The sequence below is a fragment of the Ochotona curzoniae genome, unplaced genomic scaffold, assembly GCF_017591425.1.
Source record: "Ochotona curzoniae isolate NIBS_2020 unplaced genomic scaffold, NIBS_Ocur_1.0 scaffold_4683, whole genome shotgun sequence".
NCBI classification, from domain to species: domain Eukaryota; kingdom Metazoa; phylum Chordata; class Mammalia; order Lagomorpha; family Ochotonidae; genus Ochotona; species Ochotona curzoniae.
Genome location: NW_024467121.1, coordinates 30,287,553 through 30,305,069, shown reverse-complemented (window position 1 = coordinate 30,305,069; position 17,517 = coordinate 30,287,553). Strand labels below are relative to the sequence as shown.

Sequence of the window (17,517 nt, the reverse complement as noted above, 5' to 3'; positions counted from 1 at the left end):
GCTGGGAGAGCTCATGGGTCAGAAAGTATCTTTATTGTAACTGAGCAGATACATACGAGAAAGAGATGACACAAAGTGAAACTGGGCAACAGTGAGCCCAGGAATGGACATACTCATACTTTCTTCTGCTTCATCCTCTCCAGCCCAGAACCAGCCTGGAGAACAGAAACCAGTAAGATGTCAGGGAAAAGAAGCTGTCTGGGAATCATACCCACTGTCACAAGCAAGTTGTGCTTTGGGATGGAGAGTGGTGTTCATCCATATTCAAATGGAATCTTCCTTCACTCTCACCCCAGGAACACCCTGCCCAAGGGTTCAGGGAAGTAAACTCAGTGGGAAGAAGATTTTAGGACCTGAAAATCCAGGAAGTTACTGCTCATTGGCAGATGGAAGAAGACAAGAGGTTCCACCAGTGCTGAGTAATTGTGAGCCAGAGGACTAGAAGCAAGAACATTTCTGGGTAGAGAAAGGAGCAGGAACTGAAAGGCTGTGTCCACTGGGGATGGTACTGGTATAATGGGGTACTTGGAGCAGCTAACTTGGAATGATGAGCCAGGAAATGCAAGAAGCCTAGAGATATTATAACTGGTTGTCCTCACCTGTCTGTGTTACACTGTATGTCTGTGCAAACCACATCTGCAAGAAAAAAGAAAAACATTGCACATTGAATGGCTATTTCCAGGGCTGATTCAGAAAGGTAAGCCTAACACCACCTGCCCTGAGATTCATGGCCAGTTCTTATTCTTTCTGCTCTCCTGACTTTCCACCCACCCATTCATTCATTCATTCAACTGTGATTATTGAGACCCTATTCCTAGGCAAGGTATCCAGCAGGAAACTGAAGCAAGTGTGCAGGTACCCCCAGGGCAAGGAGGAAGATGATTCCTACATTCAGAAGTACAAAGGGCAGATGCACAGCCCCTGTCCCAACAGTTGGGATGTCCAAGGTCCTCCCAGGAGACACTATTGAGGGTGCTGGCCAGCCCCTGTGTACAAGAGTAACTCCCCTTCATTCACCCTTGGAAATAAACTCAAGCCAGAGGAGTTGGCTCCTGGCTTCAGCAAGGATCTGATTTAGGTCAGTATTCTAGTTCCCACTCCACAGAGGAGCAAGAGCAGGGGAATTTGACTGGAGGCCAGCTGTGGTCGATGAGTCATCCGGAACACAAGCAGGCAGCTATTTCTGAATTCAATGGCATCAGATCTCTCTCCTCACCTTGAGTCCAGTGCCCTGGTCTTAAAAAAAAAATACAGTTTCTCTGAGACCAAGGCAGGGCATGAGGCAGACACATGGTTTAGAGCAAAGGAAGGCAGCCATGCCTGTTACCGTGCAGGCAGACAAGCAGAGTCACAAAGGAGAGTGAAGTTGACAATTCTGGAAAACTCTTGGATTCTTAGTCCGGGTGATACACCTGCTCATTCCATCCCCCTGTTCTTCCTTCATTTCTACTTTGGGCACTGACTGTCTAGGCGTTACTGGCATTTAGATAGACAACAAATCAGAGGTGGGCCCTCTTCAGCACAGCCCCTAGGTGGGGAAAGACCAAGCCTCCTGACCCATGTGTATTGGGCCTCATTAATTGCTAGATACTATTATAAAAACATCACATATAGGAACTCATTCCCTCTTCACAGCAGCACTCTAAAGTGGATGCTATCATTATGTACCCTTAAAAGCAAGATAGCTGAGTGCAAAGAGGTTGAACAACTTGTCCAAGTGAAACTGTTTATTTATAAGCAAGGTCCTCCTACTGATTTTGAGAAACTGACATGTTCGTGTCCCAAGGTAGAAGGATATCATTCCTCAAGCACCTGTGCTGTGCTAGACCCGGCGTGGCACCACACACCCATCTCTGTGCTGTCCATCAGTTAGAGCTCTTGAAAATTCCAGCAGAGGGAGCTCCTGCTCCCTTCCCGATTGGTCCCTCCCACCAGCCCTCTCCTGGCTGTGACTCAGGAAGGCTGGCCTTGCTCAGACCCTGTGCTCTGGCTTGGTCCTTCAAAAGACATGACGTCTGCAGCCAAGCACAGAGAGGCACTCAGCTAGCAATCCCAAAACAAGCAAGCAAGCACCCTGTTCCCATCTCCATGCCTCTGCTTTCAATCAACACGATCCATGGTGACTGTAGGCACCCATGTGACTACAGGAACAACCCTGGGAGTGTATGGGGTTGCCTAAAGCCTACCTCTCTCAATGTTCCGTCCCTAACTGGAGTTATTTAACCCTCATATTCCTCCATGAGAAGCAGGAGACAGCCAAGTAGGTCCCTAACGAGTGTGAGGTTGTCCTATGGAGCACCTCGCTGCCTGGGAAAGAAGAGACAGCAATGTAGGATGAAGCAGGTCAACCAGTACCTATCTGATGGGCCTTATTTCCCTCCCTTGCACTTGGAGCTACTGAGAAGGATACCAATAACTCCTGCTGGCTGCGGGGTTAGCTGTCCAGGACATGACGGTCCATTCCTTTGCCCCCATGAGATTCTCCCTCTGGTTAGAAACATCAGTGCTTGCTCCACTCTAAACGCTTTTAGATGCTATGATTGACATATTTAGGAGAAGCTTCATTTCTGTTTCCTGAAACCACTTTAAATGATTATTTTTAAACACTGCAACCATGAAAATAATTTGTTATTCTTATTCTTTAGTACTGTGAAGAGCTATAACATGGTGCTAAGATTTCAGGGTAAATTAATTGAAGTGGCCTGCTGTCTGTCAAAAGCCACAGCTGGATATTCAAATTCTTATTATTTATTTTGAACTCATCAAGAAAGGATCTTCATATAATTTATTACAAACATTACAGATGTACTTTGGACAGTATTTTTTAAGCTATGTAGATTATGACCCTGTGAGTAGATCATAATAAGATCAACTAATTTGATCATCAATATTTCATTATATTTTATTGTATCACTAGTTTAATCAGAAATATATTTGTGTGTCTAAATATATATGTATGCATATACAAGTGTGTGTGGGTATGTGTTTACTGATTTACACATACACATTATATAGTAGTATTATCTATATACATGCACACACATGCATATACTTTTATGTGTCAGAGTTGTGAGGTAAAATGTATTAATTTGAATTTTTAGTATCACTATGAAATTTTTAAATGCAAAAAAAATGTATTCCTTTTGGTGTGCAGCTTTTGAAAATATAAAGTGAACCCCTCACAATTTCAAGAAAGTATTATTTTGTAAACTGCAATTACGTAGTTCGCTTAAGGAATTTGTGTATTTATTTTCATTCATTTATTTTTATTCATTTTATTCTCTATTTTTTTCTTTATTTTCACGCATTTCTAATGTTTTAAAATGAGCAATAAAAATTTTTAAATCCAGGTAGGGGTTTCAATACCCAGGAAATAGACCTCTTTAGTTAACTAATTTTGAAATATCAGCACCTTCTTATAATTCTTCGCAGTATTAAATTTACTTTTTGTAGTGTTAAACTTTTGGTAAATGTGAAATTAACTCTTGACTATGTCAAGAAAGTGAGAAAATTATTGAAGCTAGAGTCTGCTTCAGTAACTGCAGTGACAAGGCAGTTCATACCCTCCAAATCTTAAATCCAAACAGGATCTGGGAGATTATGTAGTCAGTGGTTTTCTAAACTTTCCTTTAACAGTGACACCTTTTTATGAACCAAATCTAACATGGAATCCCAGCTGTTGGAAGCAGAGTTGCTCTACAAAAGCCAGGAAGCCTAGTTTAAAAATTGTCATATGCCTGTGCTTCTCATGTCCACATCAGAACCTGAGATGATCAGAAGAGACCAAATGGCCTCTTGAAATTGGTCACTTCTTGGCAGAGCTAGAACTCAAGCTGTTGACTGTCGTTTAAGGCATTTTGCATACTATGCTGTTGTGAAGGGAATTCTACATTCTGCTTAGCTCCAGCAGAAGGATGAATGCCTTATGCAATGGGGTCCTAGACATTTATATATCACTCCATGGGACAGAATAGCCCAAGTGGCCCCCAATGGGGACAGAAATGTAAGCTAGTCCAGAAAAAGCTAAATCATGTTATTTATGCAATGCAAGCCTGTAAAGTTGCAGGTTCCTGAATACAGGCCTAGAGCTGGGAGCCCAAAACCAGGAAGTAGAGTGATCAGCTTCCAGAACTTGAGGAGTCTGCCCCCTTGTTAATGCTTCTCCTCAGATGCCTTTGCTTTCTCTTCCAAAGGGCCAGGGCAGGGCTCGTGCTGCAAGGATGGCAAACTAAGATACAGCCCTTGGATGGTAGAAGAAACTGGCCATTTTCTCTTGTTTCTTGTCTGGGATTCAAGTTTAATTTCCTTTCTCTTTCGTTTTCTTGTGAGCATGGGGAGGAGAAAGAACTGCAGAATACAAGCTGATGGTTATAAGTTCTGTATCAAAAATCTGTTACCTTCTTATATACTCAGCAACCCTACTTTAAGTAGCATTTACTAGGCCACTGTGAACTGTCATTAAACACCCTGTCCACTCCCCAACCGCATCAATGAAAAACCAAATGACAGAGTGCATTTGTGATCAGGAGCAGACTTTCTGCCATCTCACACAGAGCCAAGGAAATGGCTGGCCTTCGACATGCAATGTGTTACAGTCTACATTTGTAGAAAGGTGATGAGAAAGATCTGTTTAATAGGTGTGATCTGAGAGCTTCACCCTTAGTGCCCATCCCAGGTAGATTCTTGTAATACCAAATGTAAGACAGATAGGTCCCAGTGACGCCATTCATGCCAGCTCATGCCATTACTCTCAGCGAGGAACAAAGATCAAAGGTCAAACAACAAATTCTGCTGCTGGGGCTTTATTTACACCAAGATGTTTCTATTGATACTTCTGTTGATATTCTATTGATACATACATACATATATACATGTACACATATTTGAGTTTTTAATTCTGGAGATTGGACAATTTTCTAAATTGAGCCATAACACCCTAACTCCAGCATAAGGTTTTAAGTAGTTGGAATTTTCTAAACACTGTACATTCTCATACAATGGTACACCATCGACTTACCAGATACTTTCCTGTGATATTTTAAAATGTGCGTCTGCACTACATTCCACTTCAAAGGAAATATTCACTCATGGACTGTCAGTACACAGGAGGTCAAATCAGCAGAAAAACTCCACATATGGAAAGGAGAACAAAAAGTTCGGAGGTTTGTCGAGGACAGAGGGTGGGAAGCCTGGGTGGAAGCCCACGTTGAGAGCACACAGGATGGACGGAGCTGAGGACAGGAAATGAGAGGAACAGTACAAGGTACTCAAATCAAGGAAAGAGGCTGAGCTGACAATGGGCAGCTTTTCTTTGATAAACACACACTAACAGGCATGGGGAAATGAAGACTTCAGCAGGTGCTCTTGGATAACCTACTGGGGAAAAAAAGATTTAGATAATCATGATTTAACAATTGAAGTTAATAGTGGAGAATTTCAGTTTTGATTGCTAATTGATTTTTACAGAATAATACAATTCCTAGAAGGCAGGTATTTTAAAACAACAGAAAGGGAGCACTTTGCGGTGTGACTTGCTCAGAGCTGCTAGGAGAATGAGTGCAGAGCCCAAGGCGAGGGAGTGGGGGAGACCCGGACAAACACTAGCTCAGGTCTACCAGCAGTGCAGAGACCCTGGAACATGATGAAGTCTGTCACAGCAACGTTTAGTTGAATAGACAGGTCTTACATCATGCATATCACCGGATGTACAATAGCTATATGACCTGTTTTCAGCTTATGGACTTCTTATTTGTGCAGACTTAGATTTCAATCTCTTCCTACTTAGTAACTCACTCCATGCCCTGGGACCTTTTATTTCATCTCCTTTAGCCTGTTTCATCATCTATGAAACGAGAATAAGTTACCGGACAGAACTTCAGCAAGTAGGAAAGGAAATGGTTAATGTGACACATTGAACACAGTTAAGCACCCAGAAATTGATACTGTGATGTGATAATTGTTGTAGCTATGCATACAAAAAATGGTTACCTGTGTACTTAGTGACACAGTATTATTTTGTAACAAAATGTCCTTACAGTACAGCATTCTTTTGCTTTAAGCTTATTTCCAAAGAAGGAAATGACTTCCTTGATAGTAGTAACACCAACATTGGGTAAGTTGCTAATGAGAAGTGTACCACGTGGAGGCCACCACTAGAGGGCCCTACAGGGACCATGAAAACCTTTCCTTTCCTGTACTGGTGGGAAACGCTGAGAGGGCCTGGCCCTTTGGACTCATGGTCATTCTATTCATTATAGCTGTTCAAGAGAAAAAATAATAGCAAGAGCCCTCCAAGAGAAACTTCTAGGAGCCTCTGCTGACAGAAATCTGGAGGATAGCATGTGGTTGCTCACCAGAAACAGCTGGTAGGTACTAAGCTAGGGATATCATCCTACTTCAGGGGTCACTCTCCCCCTGCAGCACCCCACTGAGTTACCCATTGGTGGCATTCGAATGGAACAATACAAGGTAATATCAAAATTGAGACAGAAAGCTAGGTGGCATAGAGGGGTGGGCGTTCTGGAATTCTGGCTAAGGACATAATAACACCCACTGTGCAGAGGAACAGATTCTTCAGGATCTCAGTGGAGACAAGGACCAAAGCTGGTGATAGGGAGACAAAAGGAGGGAGGGAGGGAGAGAGAGAGAGAGAGAGAGAGAGAGAGAGAGAGAGAGAGAGAAACAATGCCCAGAAAGCCCAAGAGATTCTCAGGTCTCCAAGAGCCCTGAGCATCCCATCCATAAGGACAATGGCTGGGCACCCTGGATGGTGCACGATCGATCTTGGAATAAATGCCCTTCTGCCCTGGGTGGGCATTAGGAGATGGCTACACGCAACACTGCTATAGGTCCCCCTGTTGCAATTTCACAAGCATCATTGACCAGTCGCTTATAGCTGGGTCTGAGGAGGAGCCATGAAACCGGTCCAAGGAAGCCAGTGCCAGCCTTGTAGCTGCTACAGGAACCTGGACACTGGGCAGAAACAGCATGCTGTCTCCATAGGCAGGATGGCCCCTACACTGAGGAATGAGCAGGAGCACAGATCATCTCGAACCTTTTGTTGTTTTGTGGCACCTTGGCCTCTGTGGGCTTTGCATCTTCATCCCCAAAACGGAGCTGTCCTCAGGGACAGGCTGAGTAACGTGCCACCAGCCTCAATAAGTGAATGCCAGCTGCGGTAAGCGTTATTTGCCCCCTGGAAAGCAGTTGGGGGACTTAGCTGCAGGCACGAGTCTACTCAGCTGGAAGTCAAGCACCTCCTTTTCTAAACTTGGGCATCGCTGAGCAGTGAGTTCTCTCTCAGGTCTCTGCTTTCCCAAGCGCTGGGCAGAGAAAGCGCTTGTCCGGGAGGTGGTGATGGCCAGTGGGTTGTCCTCAGGACCTGATTGGGAGGAAGAAGTGAGGGCTGGCTGCTGGCCCGAGGAGCTCGGCTTCCTAGGGCGGGGGGCGGAGCAGGTGAGCCGGCCGGGTGGGAGTAGGGAGTGCACTTGTACGTGACGTTGGAGTTTGCAGCAACCGCCAAGTAGGCTGTGCGTGCCTGTGTGGAGTGGCTGCGCCGCGGGGAGGATGTGAACGGCGGGGCGGCAGCCGCAGTGAGCAGCGCGGCGAAGGGAGCCCGGCGGGCAGCCCCGGGGGTGCCCCCCGGGACTGAGACCCGCCAGCTGCTCTCGCTTGCCCGCGGAGGAGAGCCGCGTTGGCCACGGGCCCCAGAAAGGCACGCTCAGCCGGCCCCAGGATGTAGGCGATCGGCGGCAGCGCTTCTGCAGGCGGCCGGCTCATCATGAAGAAGCACTCGGCCAGGGTGGCCCCGCTCAGCGCCTGCAACAGTCCGGTCCTGACCCTCACCAAAGTGGAAGGTAAACGCCTGCCGCTGCGCCCCGTCGGGGGTGGTAGAGTCCAACTGGGGAGTCCCTGTCGCCCTGGGACGGGCTGGGCTGCCTGGCTACGAGGAGAGGGGCTGACTGCTTCCCTAGGACGCGGCTCCGCAGTGCAGCTCCGAGCTGCCTGCGTGGGGGGACTTGGCAGCGCTGGGGGCTGCCCTACACTCCCTCCCGAAGAGTGGGTGAGGGAGCCGCTGCGCAGCACACCTGGCTCCTTTCTGGGCAGCCACCAGCACATTTGGCAGCGGCTGCACCTTCTCAGCACCTTCCCTGCCTCCCCTGCCTCCCCCTGGGGTGCCTGTCTACAGGAAAGAAGGAGGGACGCCAAGACTAACCTGTATCCCCAACCTCCGCATCACCACCCTCACTCCTCCCCCACCTCCAAGCATACTAGAGGTGTTGCCCATGCCTGCAGTCCCCTAAGGAGACTTCTTGGGCCCCAGATGGCTCCCAAGCCTTCAGGGCCACCAGCTCAGTCACCGTTCAGGTGTGTGGGAATGGGGCTCCACTGGTGAGTGCACTGCTATTCCCAGCCTGTGAGCAGGGCCCTAGCGTGGAGCAGTTGCAGGTCCCCAGCCCATGTCCTCATCCTCCACATTGCCTCTTCTGCTGGGAGCCGCCCCCACTCTGGGGATGTGATGGAGGGAGCAGGCTGCTCAGGAGCCCATGGGGACAGCTGGGCCTTGCTTAGACACAGTAAACGTTCTGCTAGCACCGAAGAGGTGACAGGAACAGGGGGAAACATCTCAGTCCTTGGCTCTTCCCCCCAGGAACAGAGCTGGGATAACCACCTTCTCCAAGAGCTGGACCCAACCATCATCAGGTGCAGACTGGGAAGGAACAGCCGAGAGTCTGGGGTAGGCAGGCTAGCCTCAGTCCGAGGAACACTACTGTGCTCCATGCTTATCTTGAGCCAGCAGAGTCCATAGTGCAAGCAGTGAGCGAAGGGGTGCCCTCCTGGCCTTCCCTTAGGACTCCAGCTGAAGCTCAGACCCCTACTGACTCTCCAGGGAGGCATGCTATGTATACTCTGTGCCCCTGGTTGTTATATAAGTCTGAGGACCAAGGAGGGTGAAATTGAGTCTGGCAGGACAGGTGTGTATGTTGTATATTCAGTCCACCCGCAGAGGCCTGCCGGTCACCAACCTGCTAACAGTACCCATTGCCTATAGATAAGACAACTTGGAGGCGTTGAGGGCAGACAGACCGATCCAAGACCTGCAGAATGTAGGTGGTGGAGCAGGAGCGCAACCCTGATCTGTCTGTTCTAAACCTCATGCTTTTCTGAGTGTGGGTAGGCACTGACCCATACGCCTGTTTCTCACCATGTTTCCTGAGATGTTGATTTTTTTTTTTTTTACCTGACTAGTCAGTCCCCTTACAGGAGTTCTCTCAAGTAAGGAGAGCCACCTCTCTCATGTACACTTGTATCTCCTAAGCCTGCTCTCAGGCTGCCCATGTGCATGCAAGTCTGGGAGGGAAAAGGCTGAATATCTCCTTCCCATAGAGGGAAGCTGGGAATGTCTACTTCCATTATTATCACGGAAAGTTGCCCTGTCCCAGCTGCGGGTAAAGAGGATGGGCTCTGCTTGCCAGCAGCAGGTTGTCTCCCTTGGGCACTGCCAACCGGCCTCAGGCAGGGCCAGCCTGAGCAGCATTGTGAGTGGCACTGGATAAGGACGGATGGCAAGGCAGCCCAAGGTGAGCTCCGAGGCATCCAAGGTGCTGCCGGAGGCCGTAAGTGATGTGTCAGGTGCAGGTTCTCCTCAAGGCCATACCTGGAGGCTTCCTTCAGGGAACGAAAAGAAGAATTCCCTTAGGGCTGCTGCCAGGCGAGTTGGCAAGTCTCCTGTTCACCCTGACATCAGCAGCTGCTTTACTGTGGGCTTGGTCCTTTCACCAACATTTCAACCCAGGTCCAAGTGGGTAATGGCAAAGTGTACCGACCTAAGAACTAGACAGATGAAAGATCAAGATGGCTCTGCCACTTCAACTCGTGTCAATCATAGGTACTGGTCCTGATTCCTCCAGTGTGAACAAAACTACCTATGCCAGCTGATTGTTGAGGAAGGCACATGCCTGGCACACAGTGGTTGCTTCCTAAGTACTGACCAACCCTCCAGTCACAGATAGGCTCATTTGGGTTTTTTTTGGCAAATTATCCAGTTATTCTCTGAGAGTACACAGGTGTCTGAAAGCATCTGCAGAGGGTCCGTGACACTCAGAAGCCCCCAGGTTCTTTGGGTATGGAAGGATACCTACATGTATCAGCAAAATTCTGTAGCTCAGGGCCTGGTAGAACCTGCCCTTGGTTTGCCTATATATATAACTCATATATATAACACATATAACTCTTTCATTCATTCTGTCTGGTTCTTTTGTGTGATGGGTGTATATATATATGTGTGCGTGTGTTTGTGTGTGTGTGTGTTTATGCTTTTGATCCATTTTTGATCCACTTTTCTGAGACCATTTATATCTGGCATGCCTGTTTTTGGAAGTGTTAGTTCATTTCATTTTGCCTTGGATGCACATGGCAAAGTGGTTCCCATACTGTGACTATTCCTGTATAAGTGGCAGCCAGGCTCCAGGGATGGAATGCAGCCAACAAGGAGTATTTATTAGTTTGTGGAGTGTGTCATCTAAGGGGAGGCTAGAAGGCCCCAGCATGTGGTACACATAAAACTAAAATAGAAAACATGATGGTTGGCTGAACTCAAGCGTAGGGAGATGGTCAAATGACTTCATTTGTTCAACAAAATGCTCCAAAAGCATTGTGTGTCCTGTGAAAACTCAGCAAGGCTCTCCCTGGAAACACAAAAATGACCAATGTTAGCATCATTCTCTTGAAGAAGCTTCAGTCTATTGGGAAAGGGGCAAAGAGATCAATTGTTGGACAAAAAAGTTATAAGTTTCTGTGGTATGACTAAGGGTGAGGTTTTACAGGGATGCCGGAAATGTGGCAATCTGAAGAACTTATCATGACAGGGAGGCCTGTGTGAGGGAGAGGGCGTTGGAAGAAGGTACCTTTCTGAGGAGGAGGTGTGTCAGAGGGGCAGAGCTGACTGAGGCTGGGAGGCCTTTCTGAAAGGAAGCCTTTCTTAAAGAAGCCAGGATGAGAACATCTAGGGAGGAAGCTCCCCTTAGATGAGGGAGAGCCCTTCCTGTGGGTCAGCCTTCCATGGAATGGCCTTTCTGAGGAGAAAGGCTTGTCTGAGAAAAAGCGTTTGTGAGATCTGAGAGGGTTCTTCCTAAAGAGGAAGCCTCCTGAGCTAAAGCTGTCACAATCAAGGCAGGGTATGAGAGAGGGGAGATGTGTGGAAAACCTCGTCCAGTCCAGAAGGAAGAAGAGGCTGTTTCAGGTTTCAGCTAAAGGGAACAGAGCATACACTAGCTTGCATAGGAAATAGGGACAGAGTGGGAGCTGGGCCTCAGACATGGATCGCAACTTACAAGTAGCATCTAGCCACGATGGTGTCAACCCTGACAGCATAGCCAATTTTTCAGTCCTCTTCCCTGCTTTTGTATCAGAAGCAGACACTGAGTATTGATCTGTAACACATCTCTAGTGGAGCGGTATTTGCTAGGATCATCTACGTGCACCATCAGCTAATTCATGTTACAGTCAGTGGAAATTCAGCAGGTGGGAGAGGCACAAAAGGCCGTCCCAAGAGGTTGGCCTGAAGTCACACTGTAAGGCACTGGATGGGCTGGGTTTAGTGCTCAAGCCGCACACTGTCTGTTGAGTGACACTTTCTAGAAAGCAGCTTTTTTGAATGACAGCAGGAGTACTGACCTAGCCCTCTTGGAAATCAAAACGTTTTTAGTGAATACCCACTATGTTGCAGATGCTGTGCTGAAAGTAATTGTTCCATGATCTCTATTTCTCCCAATGGAGAGGTATGGAGGTTACTCCTACTTTGTAGATAGGAAACAGACTTGGGGCATCATTCGCACAAGATCCTGGGATCTAGAAAGCAAGAGTGCTAGGTTTCAGATCTATACCTACCTGGCTACCAGTGTGGAAAGGCCTTGGCACAACTGCATGTCCTTTGACAACATGAGAGAATTGTATCAGATCTGATGGGACTTTCTAGGCACTCAGTTAGTGCTTGCTTCCTAAAACTACCACCACCATATGACCTGGTGGCCTGGAGCACTGCCAGGGCTCATGGGGCCTGTGGCTGTTGGCCATGTTTTCGGTATCTCTGCTCCAGAGAGTCTCTGCTGTTCCTTGTCTCTGTGAAAAGGCTGTTACCTGGAATGTTCAGTTAGGGTGTGAGTGGAAGGCCCACTTGTGCTGGTCCAGGCTGAGACAGGTCATGAGAAGCACACCCACCATCAGAGGGTTTCCCCACAGATCTCCCCTACACGGGCTGGATCTAATGGTTAAACTCCAATAAGAAAACTCTTTTATGTCTTGGTCAACTATATTGCCTAGTATATGCAAGAGAATGAGGCGTTTTAGGAGGTTCTCATATAAGTATAATACAATCTTTGAGCCAACAGATCTTCCAAACAAGTAATAAATGTCAGAAACGCATACAAAGGTTACATGTAGAAAAGCCTAATTTTAGTTCTGGACCATAAATAACATGGTGCATTTCAGCAGAGGGCAGACACAGATAGCCACCATGTGACCAGACTTACCACCTTTTTTTTTTTTGCCAAAATGGCATTGTATCAAAGGGAACATCATCTCAAAGGGACAGAATCTCAGTTCTTGCCTGCTGAACTGAATGTGGTTTCAGGATCCACCTTACCACTGCACTCAAGGTATTGATCACACATCCACAGGGTTGTTTTTCTGCTGGGGAGTATGACCAGGGCAACCTGGTGGGAAGTAAGCACATGACATTTCCTGGTAGAGGGAACCCCATGGCAAAGTAAAAAGGCAAGAAGGGTGGCTCTTGGCAAAGACCTGCAAATGGGATGCAGAGGCAGGAGCATAGTTTATCAATAGATGCCCAGGGATGTTCAGGCAGGGAGAGGTAAGAATACAAACTGGACCACCCTGTGAGGCCTCCTGGCTGCTGGGTTCAAGGGAGTGGATTAAAAGACACCATCTGAGTCTGAGAAAACCAGGGTTATGTTGAGTAAAGGTGTTCAATGGACCATGAAACCTATTCATTGCCACAACAAGTGTCGTTTCAAGGATGGAAAAAAAAAAGTTTATCGGTTGGAATGTGAGTCAGAGTTGATGGGAAATGCTTATTTCAGGAGTGTGTATGTATGCACGCCTGTACGTGAGTGCCTTTGAAAGTGGAAAAGTTTGCAAATTCTTGTGGAAATTATGCCATGGGGTTGAAGTGAAGTATTGGGAAGTGATTGAAATAGTTCAAACAGAAATACATGGTTGTAATTGTGTTAGTAACCTGCTTCTGCTGATGCTCAACCTGTGTTATCCCATTCAGTTTTCAGAGCGTCCCTGCATGGTAGATCCTAGTGTTTCTCCCACTGTGTAGGTAAGGATGTGGAGGTCAGAAGGCTAGGCAACTCACTATATGAAATGGCTACCACATGGAATACCTCTAGCGGGACCAAGTTTCTACAATATAGTGAGCATGAGGACAAGAAAAAAAAAAAAGGTGAATCTTCAGATCATCATGGTCGGGTAAAGGAGAAGGGCAAGAAAGAGAGCCATCAAATCATCTTTGAAGATTTAGCCTGAACAAGTTGAGACATGGAGACACCATTAGAGTAGCAGCAAAGATAGACAGGAAAACACAGGGAGGGAGGCAGGGGGAGTCAAATTGAGACGAGCTTGAGACCTTGTCAGTGCCTTCAGATCCAGGCACGTGGCAGGCAAGGAGATGGGAGGAAGGTAAGGGAGCTCAAGGGATGATTCAATCAACTGAGGAATGAAAAAGTTAAGTTCAGAATCATATTGACCAAATCCATGCAGAAAATTAGGAAAGCAGAAGAGAAGTTTGCATCACTAAGGCAGAGATCCTAGATAACATGGCATCATGGAGGCCTTAGGGGAAAAGCCAAGAAAGTGAATATTGCATTAGGTATAACCAAGAGTGGGTGATTATACAGAACCAATTTTAAGCAGGTATCCATCTGTCAGCTCTGTGGCAAAGGGGTGAGTGTTTTTGAGATAAAGGAACCATTGCAGGATGCTTGGTCAAAGCATTTGACAGTGGGAGAAGTAATGTGTGGACACATGAAGATCTTTGAGAGATCCCACCATTTCAGTGAACTGGGCAAAGAAGCCTAATTCCAGGACAGGTTTAAGGGTTCCCCTAGAGAAATGTTATTTCTTCAGCTGTGGCCTGCAGGACACAACAAGGCAGAGGAGGAAGCATGAAAGAGATGTGGGGGCCACTTCATCCTGCAAAGGAGCATGGGGAGAGATGATGGGCCAACACAAAGGAATGTGGAGCTGCAGAGGAGGTGAGCCTAGGACCTGTGCTGGTGGCTTTGATCCTCTTTGTTATGTAGTAAGTGGAATCATCTACCAAAAGTGATGGATGGGGATGGAAGGCTTGAAGAAGTGGGAAAGGGTTCAGAATAGCTCTACGGGGAGAGCCAAGAGGAGATTTAATTCTTAAAAGCCTTTTTGGCAAGTGATACATTTCCACTGGTTAAGACGTAGCTCAGGGGAAGGGTCTAGAGAGAGGAACACTGGCTGAAATGTCAGGACACTCAACTTCATTTCTGGCTGCCCCACTGGCTAATTAATATATCGGACATGCTGTCTCACCTCTTGGAGCCTGGGTTTCTCTTTCTGCAAAGAGGAGATTCAAATGGCTCTTCTGTAGGCTCATTCAGGAGCATTCTATACAAGTTTGTTAAGTAGCTTGCTCATTCATAGAAAATGGTTTATCTGATTAAAATCCATCACTAGCCAAAGAGCGGAGCTGTAAGGGACTGAGGCCAGAAAATATAAGGAATCTGGCATGTGACAGTGCAGTATGTGAATGTGCCTGCAAGGGCACATACTTTTAGGGAGTGGTGGGCTTTGGTATTTGGGCAGGGAATGAAAAGAGCCGCTTACCTGGATAAAACTTGTTCCATGAATCTCAGCAGCAGAAAGCCACTGCCTATTGACTAGACCCCAGGTGATGAGATGGGGCAAAAAGATGTTGCAAGGCCTCAGAGAGAAGCTGTACAACATTCAAGCTGGACTTAGGGCAGCCCCAGATTATTTTAAATGAGTTTATTCATTTGAAAAGCAAAGTTATGGAGAGATAGAAAAGGAGAAAGGAAACAAGAGATTTTCCATCCTCTGGTTCATCCTTCTCGTGCAATAAGCACAGCAGCCAGGACTGGGCCAGACCAAAGCCAGGAGCCTGGAACTCCATCTGGCTCTCACACATGAGTGTAGGGCCTCAAACATTTGGATCATCCTCTCCCACCTTCCCGAGCACAACACTAGGGAGGCAGATCTAAAGCAGAGCAGCCAGGGCTCAAACCAGTGCCCCCATGAGATGCTAATGTCGCAAGTGGCAGCTCAGCCCACTGTGTCACAATCCACAATCTCAGATGTTTCTATGTTAAAATCTCACTGCCCAGAGATGAACTCAGCTCAGCCACCCTCCACTGAAGCAAGACACTTAGGGTTGGTTTGGTAATTAAGGAACTGCATGGGAGTTAAGATCAGTGCTACTGTGATCCTTGATTAAAGCAGGGATGGCAGGCTTTGTCCCTGGAGAAGCCATGCTATGTGTCATTTGCCCTTTGGTAAAACTGGCTTGTTCTGTTGAGTTCCAATAGCCTGAATCCGGTCCACCCAGAAGTCCAAAGATGTAGGGGTGCTAACTCTCAGTCAAGGAAAACCATCAGAAGAGTGCATGCATTTGCCTGGGCTTAAGGGCAGAAGTCCTTAAGGACATCAAAGAATCAGCAGGTATGTGCAACTGCTGAGTGTCTGCTGTATGTTTGGAAGCACGATGTGTACCGGCCAGCAACAGGGTGAAATTCCAGAGGCCACGCAGGCCATGACTAGCAGAGCAGGCAGATTAACAGGAATCTCTTAAGCTCACAGGTTTCTAGAGAAAATGTTGAAACACAGCGTTCTGTTCCCTCCCAAGAACAGACCTGGACCCATTCCCCCGAGGTACAAACAGGATTACCTGAAGCTTATCCAGAGATGGTTAGTTTTTCATGGGTCATAAATCACCTTAGAGCCACTGCAGGAGCTGGGGTTACTGAGATATTTGGGAATGAAATGGATACACCCAGGCAGTGGTCTATCCCTGCGCTGGCATTGATGGTGGAGACCACTCCCAGCAGCTCCCACACCACCTTCATGGAGAACTGCTGGAGAATCACAAGGAAACCTTCACAACCCTGTGTGATTCCCAGAAGCAGCTGCCTCACTGTCTCCTGTCTCCCCTCCACCTGCCAGAACTGTGGTACAGCAAAGGTTGAAGCCATGCTCAGAAAGCACACAACTGCTGCTAATCCGGTGTGACTATTTCTTCTCATAGGTCTGGAAAAGAAGCATTTAACCACCTGAGGCTTGTCATGCCCACCCACCCAGGCAGTGGCTCTTAGTGGTGCCCCCTTACCCTTTCCCAGGCATGACACTCCCTCTGCTATAGCCTTGTAAAACCTTGGGCTGCCAGTTTACACTTCCTAGGCTGCATGGTCACAGATGCAGGAGTGTATTCTCTCATGGTCTGAAGTTCTGCAGGTCCAAGGTTAGACACTGAGTGGTAACCGTTCTCTTTCTGGTCTGCGGATGGCAACCTTCAATTGGGTTTTCATCTGTCCCCTTCTCTGCATATGGCAGGGGTGGGCTAAAAGAGAGGAATGGAGTCATTCTCTTTTTAGATGATAAATCTTGTCTGATTACAGCCCATGCTTATGACCTCATTTTAATGTAATTACCTCCCTAAAGGCCCCATCTCCATGTAGCCACACTGGGTGCTAGAGCTTCAACATACAGATTCAGGGGGAATATAATCATTCAGTTAGATAACACATTCCAGGACAGGAAATCCTAGCCTAGAGTCCCTTACACCGAGGCTCTTCCAGGTTAGATAATGTGAATCTGCGAATCTGAAGTTCTTTGTAATGGGCAGTTCCAACTGTGATGTGGTCAACACCACAACCTTGATCACAGATGAACAATCTACTGTCCATTACTCTTGATGCTGTGGAAGTCAGACAGACCCAGGTTGGAACTGCAGCTCAGTCACCCACTGCCTTGTGCTCTTGGGGTACACAGAGCTTCATTTCTTGTCCAACAGACAATAGAACAATAACCAAACTGACCACCACCATCATGGCAGGGAAAGAGGGGTCTTTGCCATCTCCTGGCAGAAAGTGTGGTATCTATGTCAGGTGATTAACCATCACTTGTCCCTTTACTTTCCTATTGCCTTCCTTTGCTTTACCCATAGTCAGCATTCAACATCATTTATTTATGAAATCTACATTGTTTCCCTGGGACCAGCACTGGTTTGGAGTGTGGCTAGGGCCCTGTCTGGCAGGGCTAGATCCCAGTACCTGACAATGAGTGTCAGATCAAGGGTTGGATCACATTAGACTGGCCATGACAGCAACCAGCATGCAAGAAAACCAGGTCTAAATGTGGATTCTGTGGGGATATGTGGACCCAAACTTATGGAGCTACAAGTCCCGCTGGTTAGCTTGAGAGTTAGGATGGTGATGGGCTGACCTA

The 17,517-nt window shown here is 47.1% G+C and overlaps 1 protein-coding gene across 2 annotated transcripts in view; it reads left to right on the top strand.

The window, feature by feature from the left end:
- The window catches only part of SLC35F3 (solute carrier family 35 member F3), a 274,934-nt gene that overhangs the window by 182,861 nt on the left and 74,556 nt on the right, over positions 1 to 17,517 (top strand). The window contains exon 1 of one of the 2 annotated variants that reach the window (XM_040967976.1): positions 7,728 to 7,856. The exons of the other annotated variant lie outside the window; for it this stretch is intronic. Coding sequence (XP_040823910.1) covers positions 7,781 to 7,856 — 76 coding nt within the window. The 5' untranslated portion in view covers positions 7,728 to 7,780. Of the gene's footprint in view, positions 1 to 7,727; positions 7,857 to 17,517 lie in introns of those variants that run through there. 2 annotated transcript variants of the gene reach the window in all.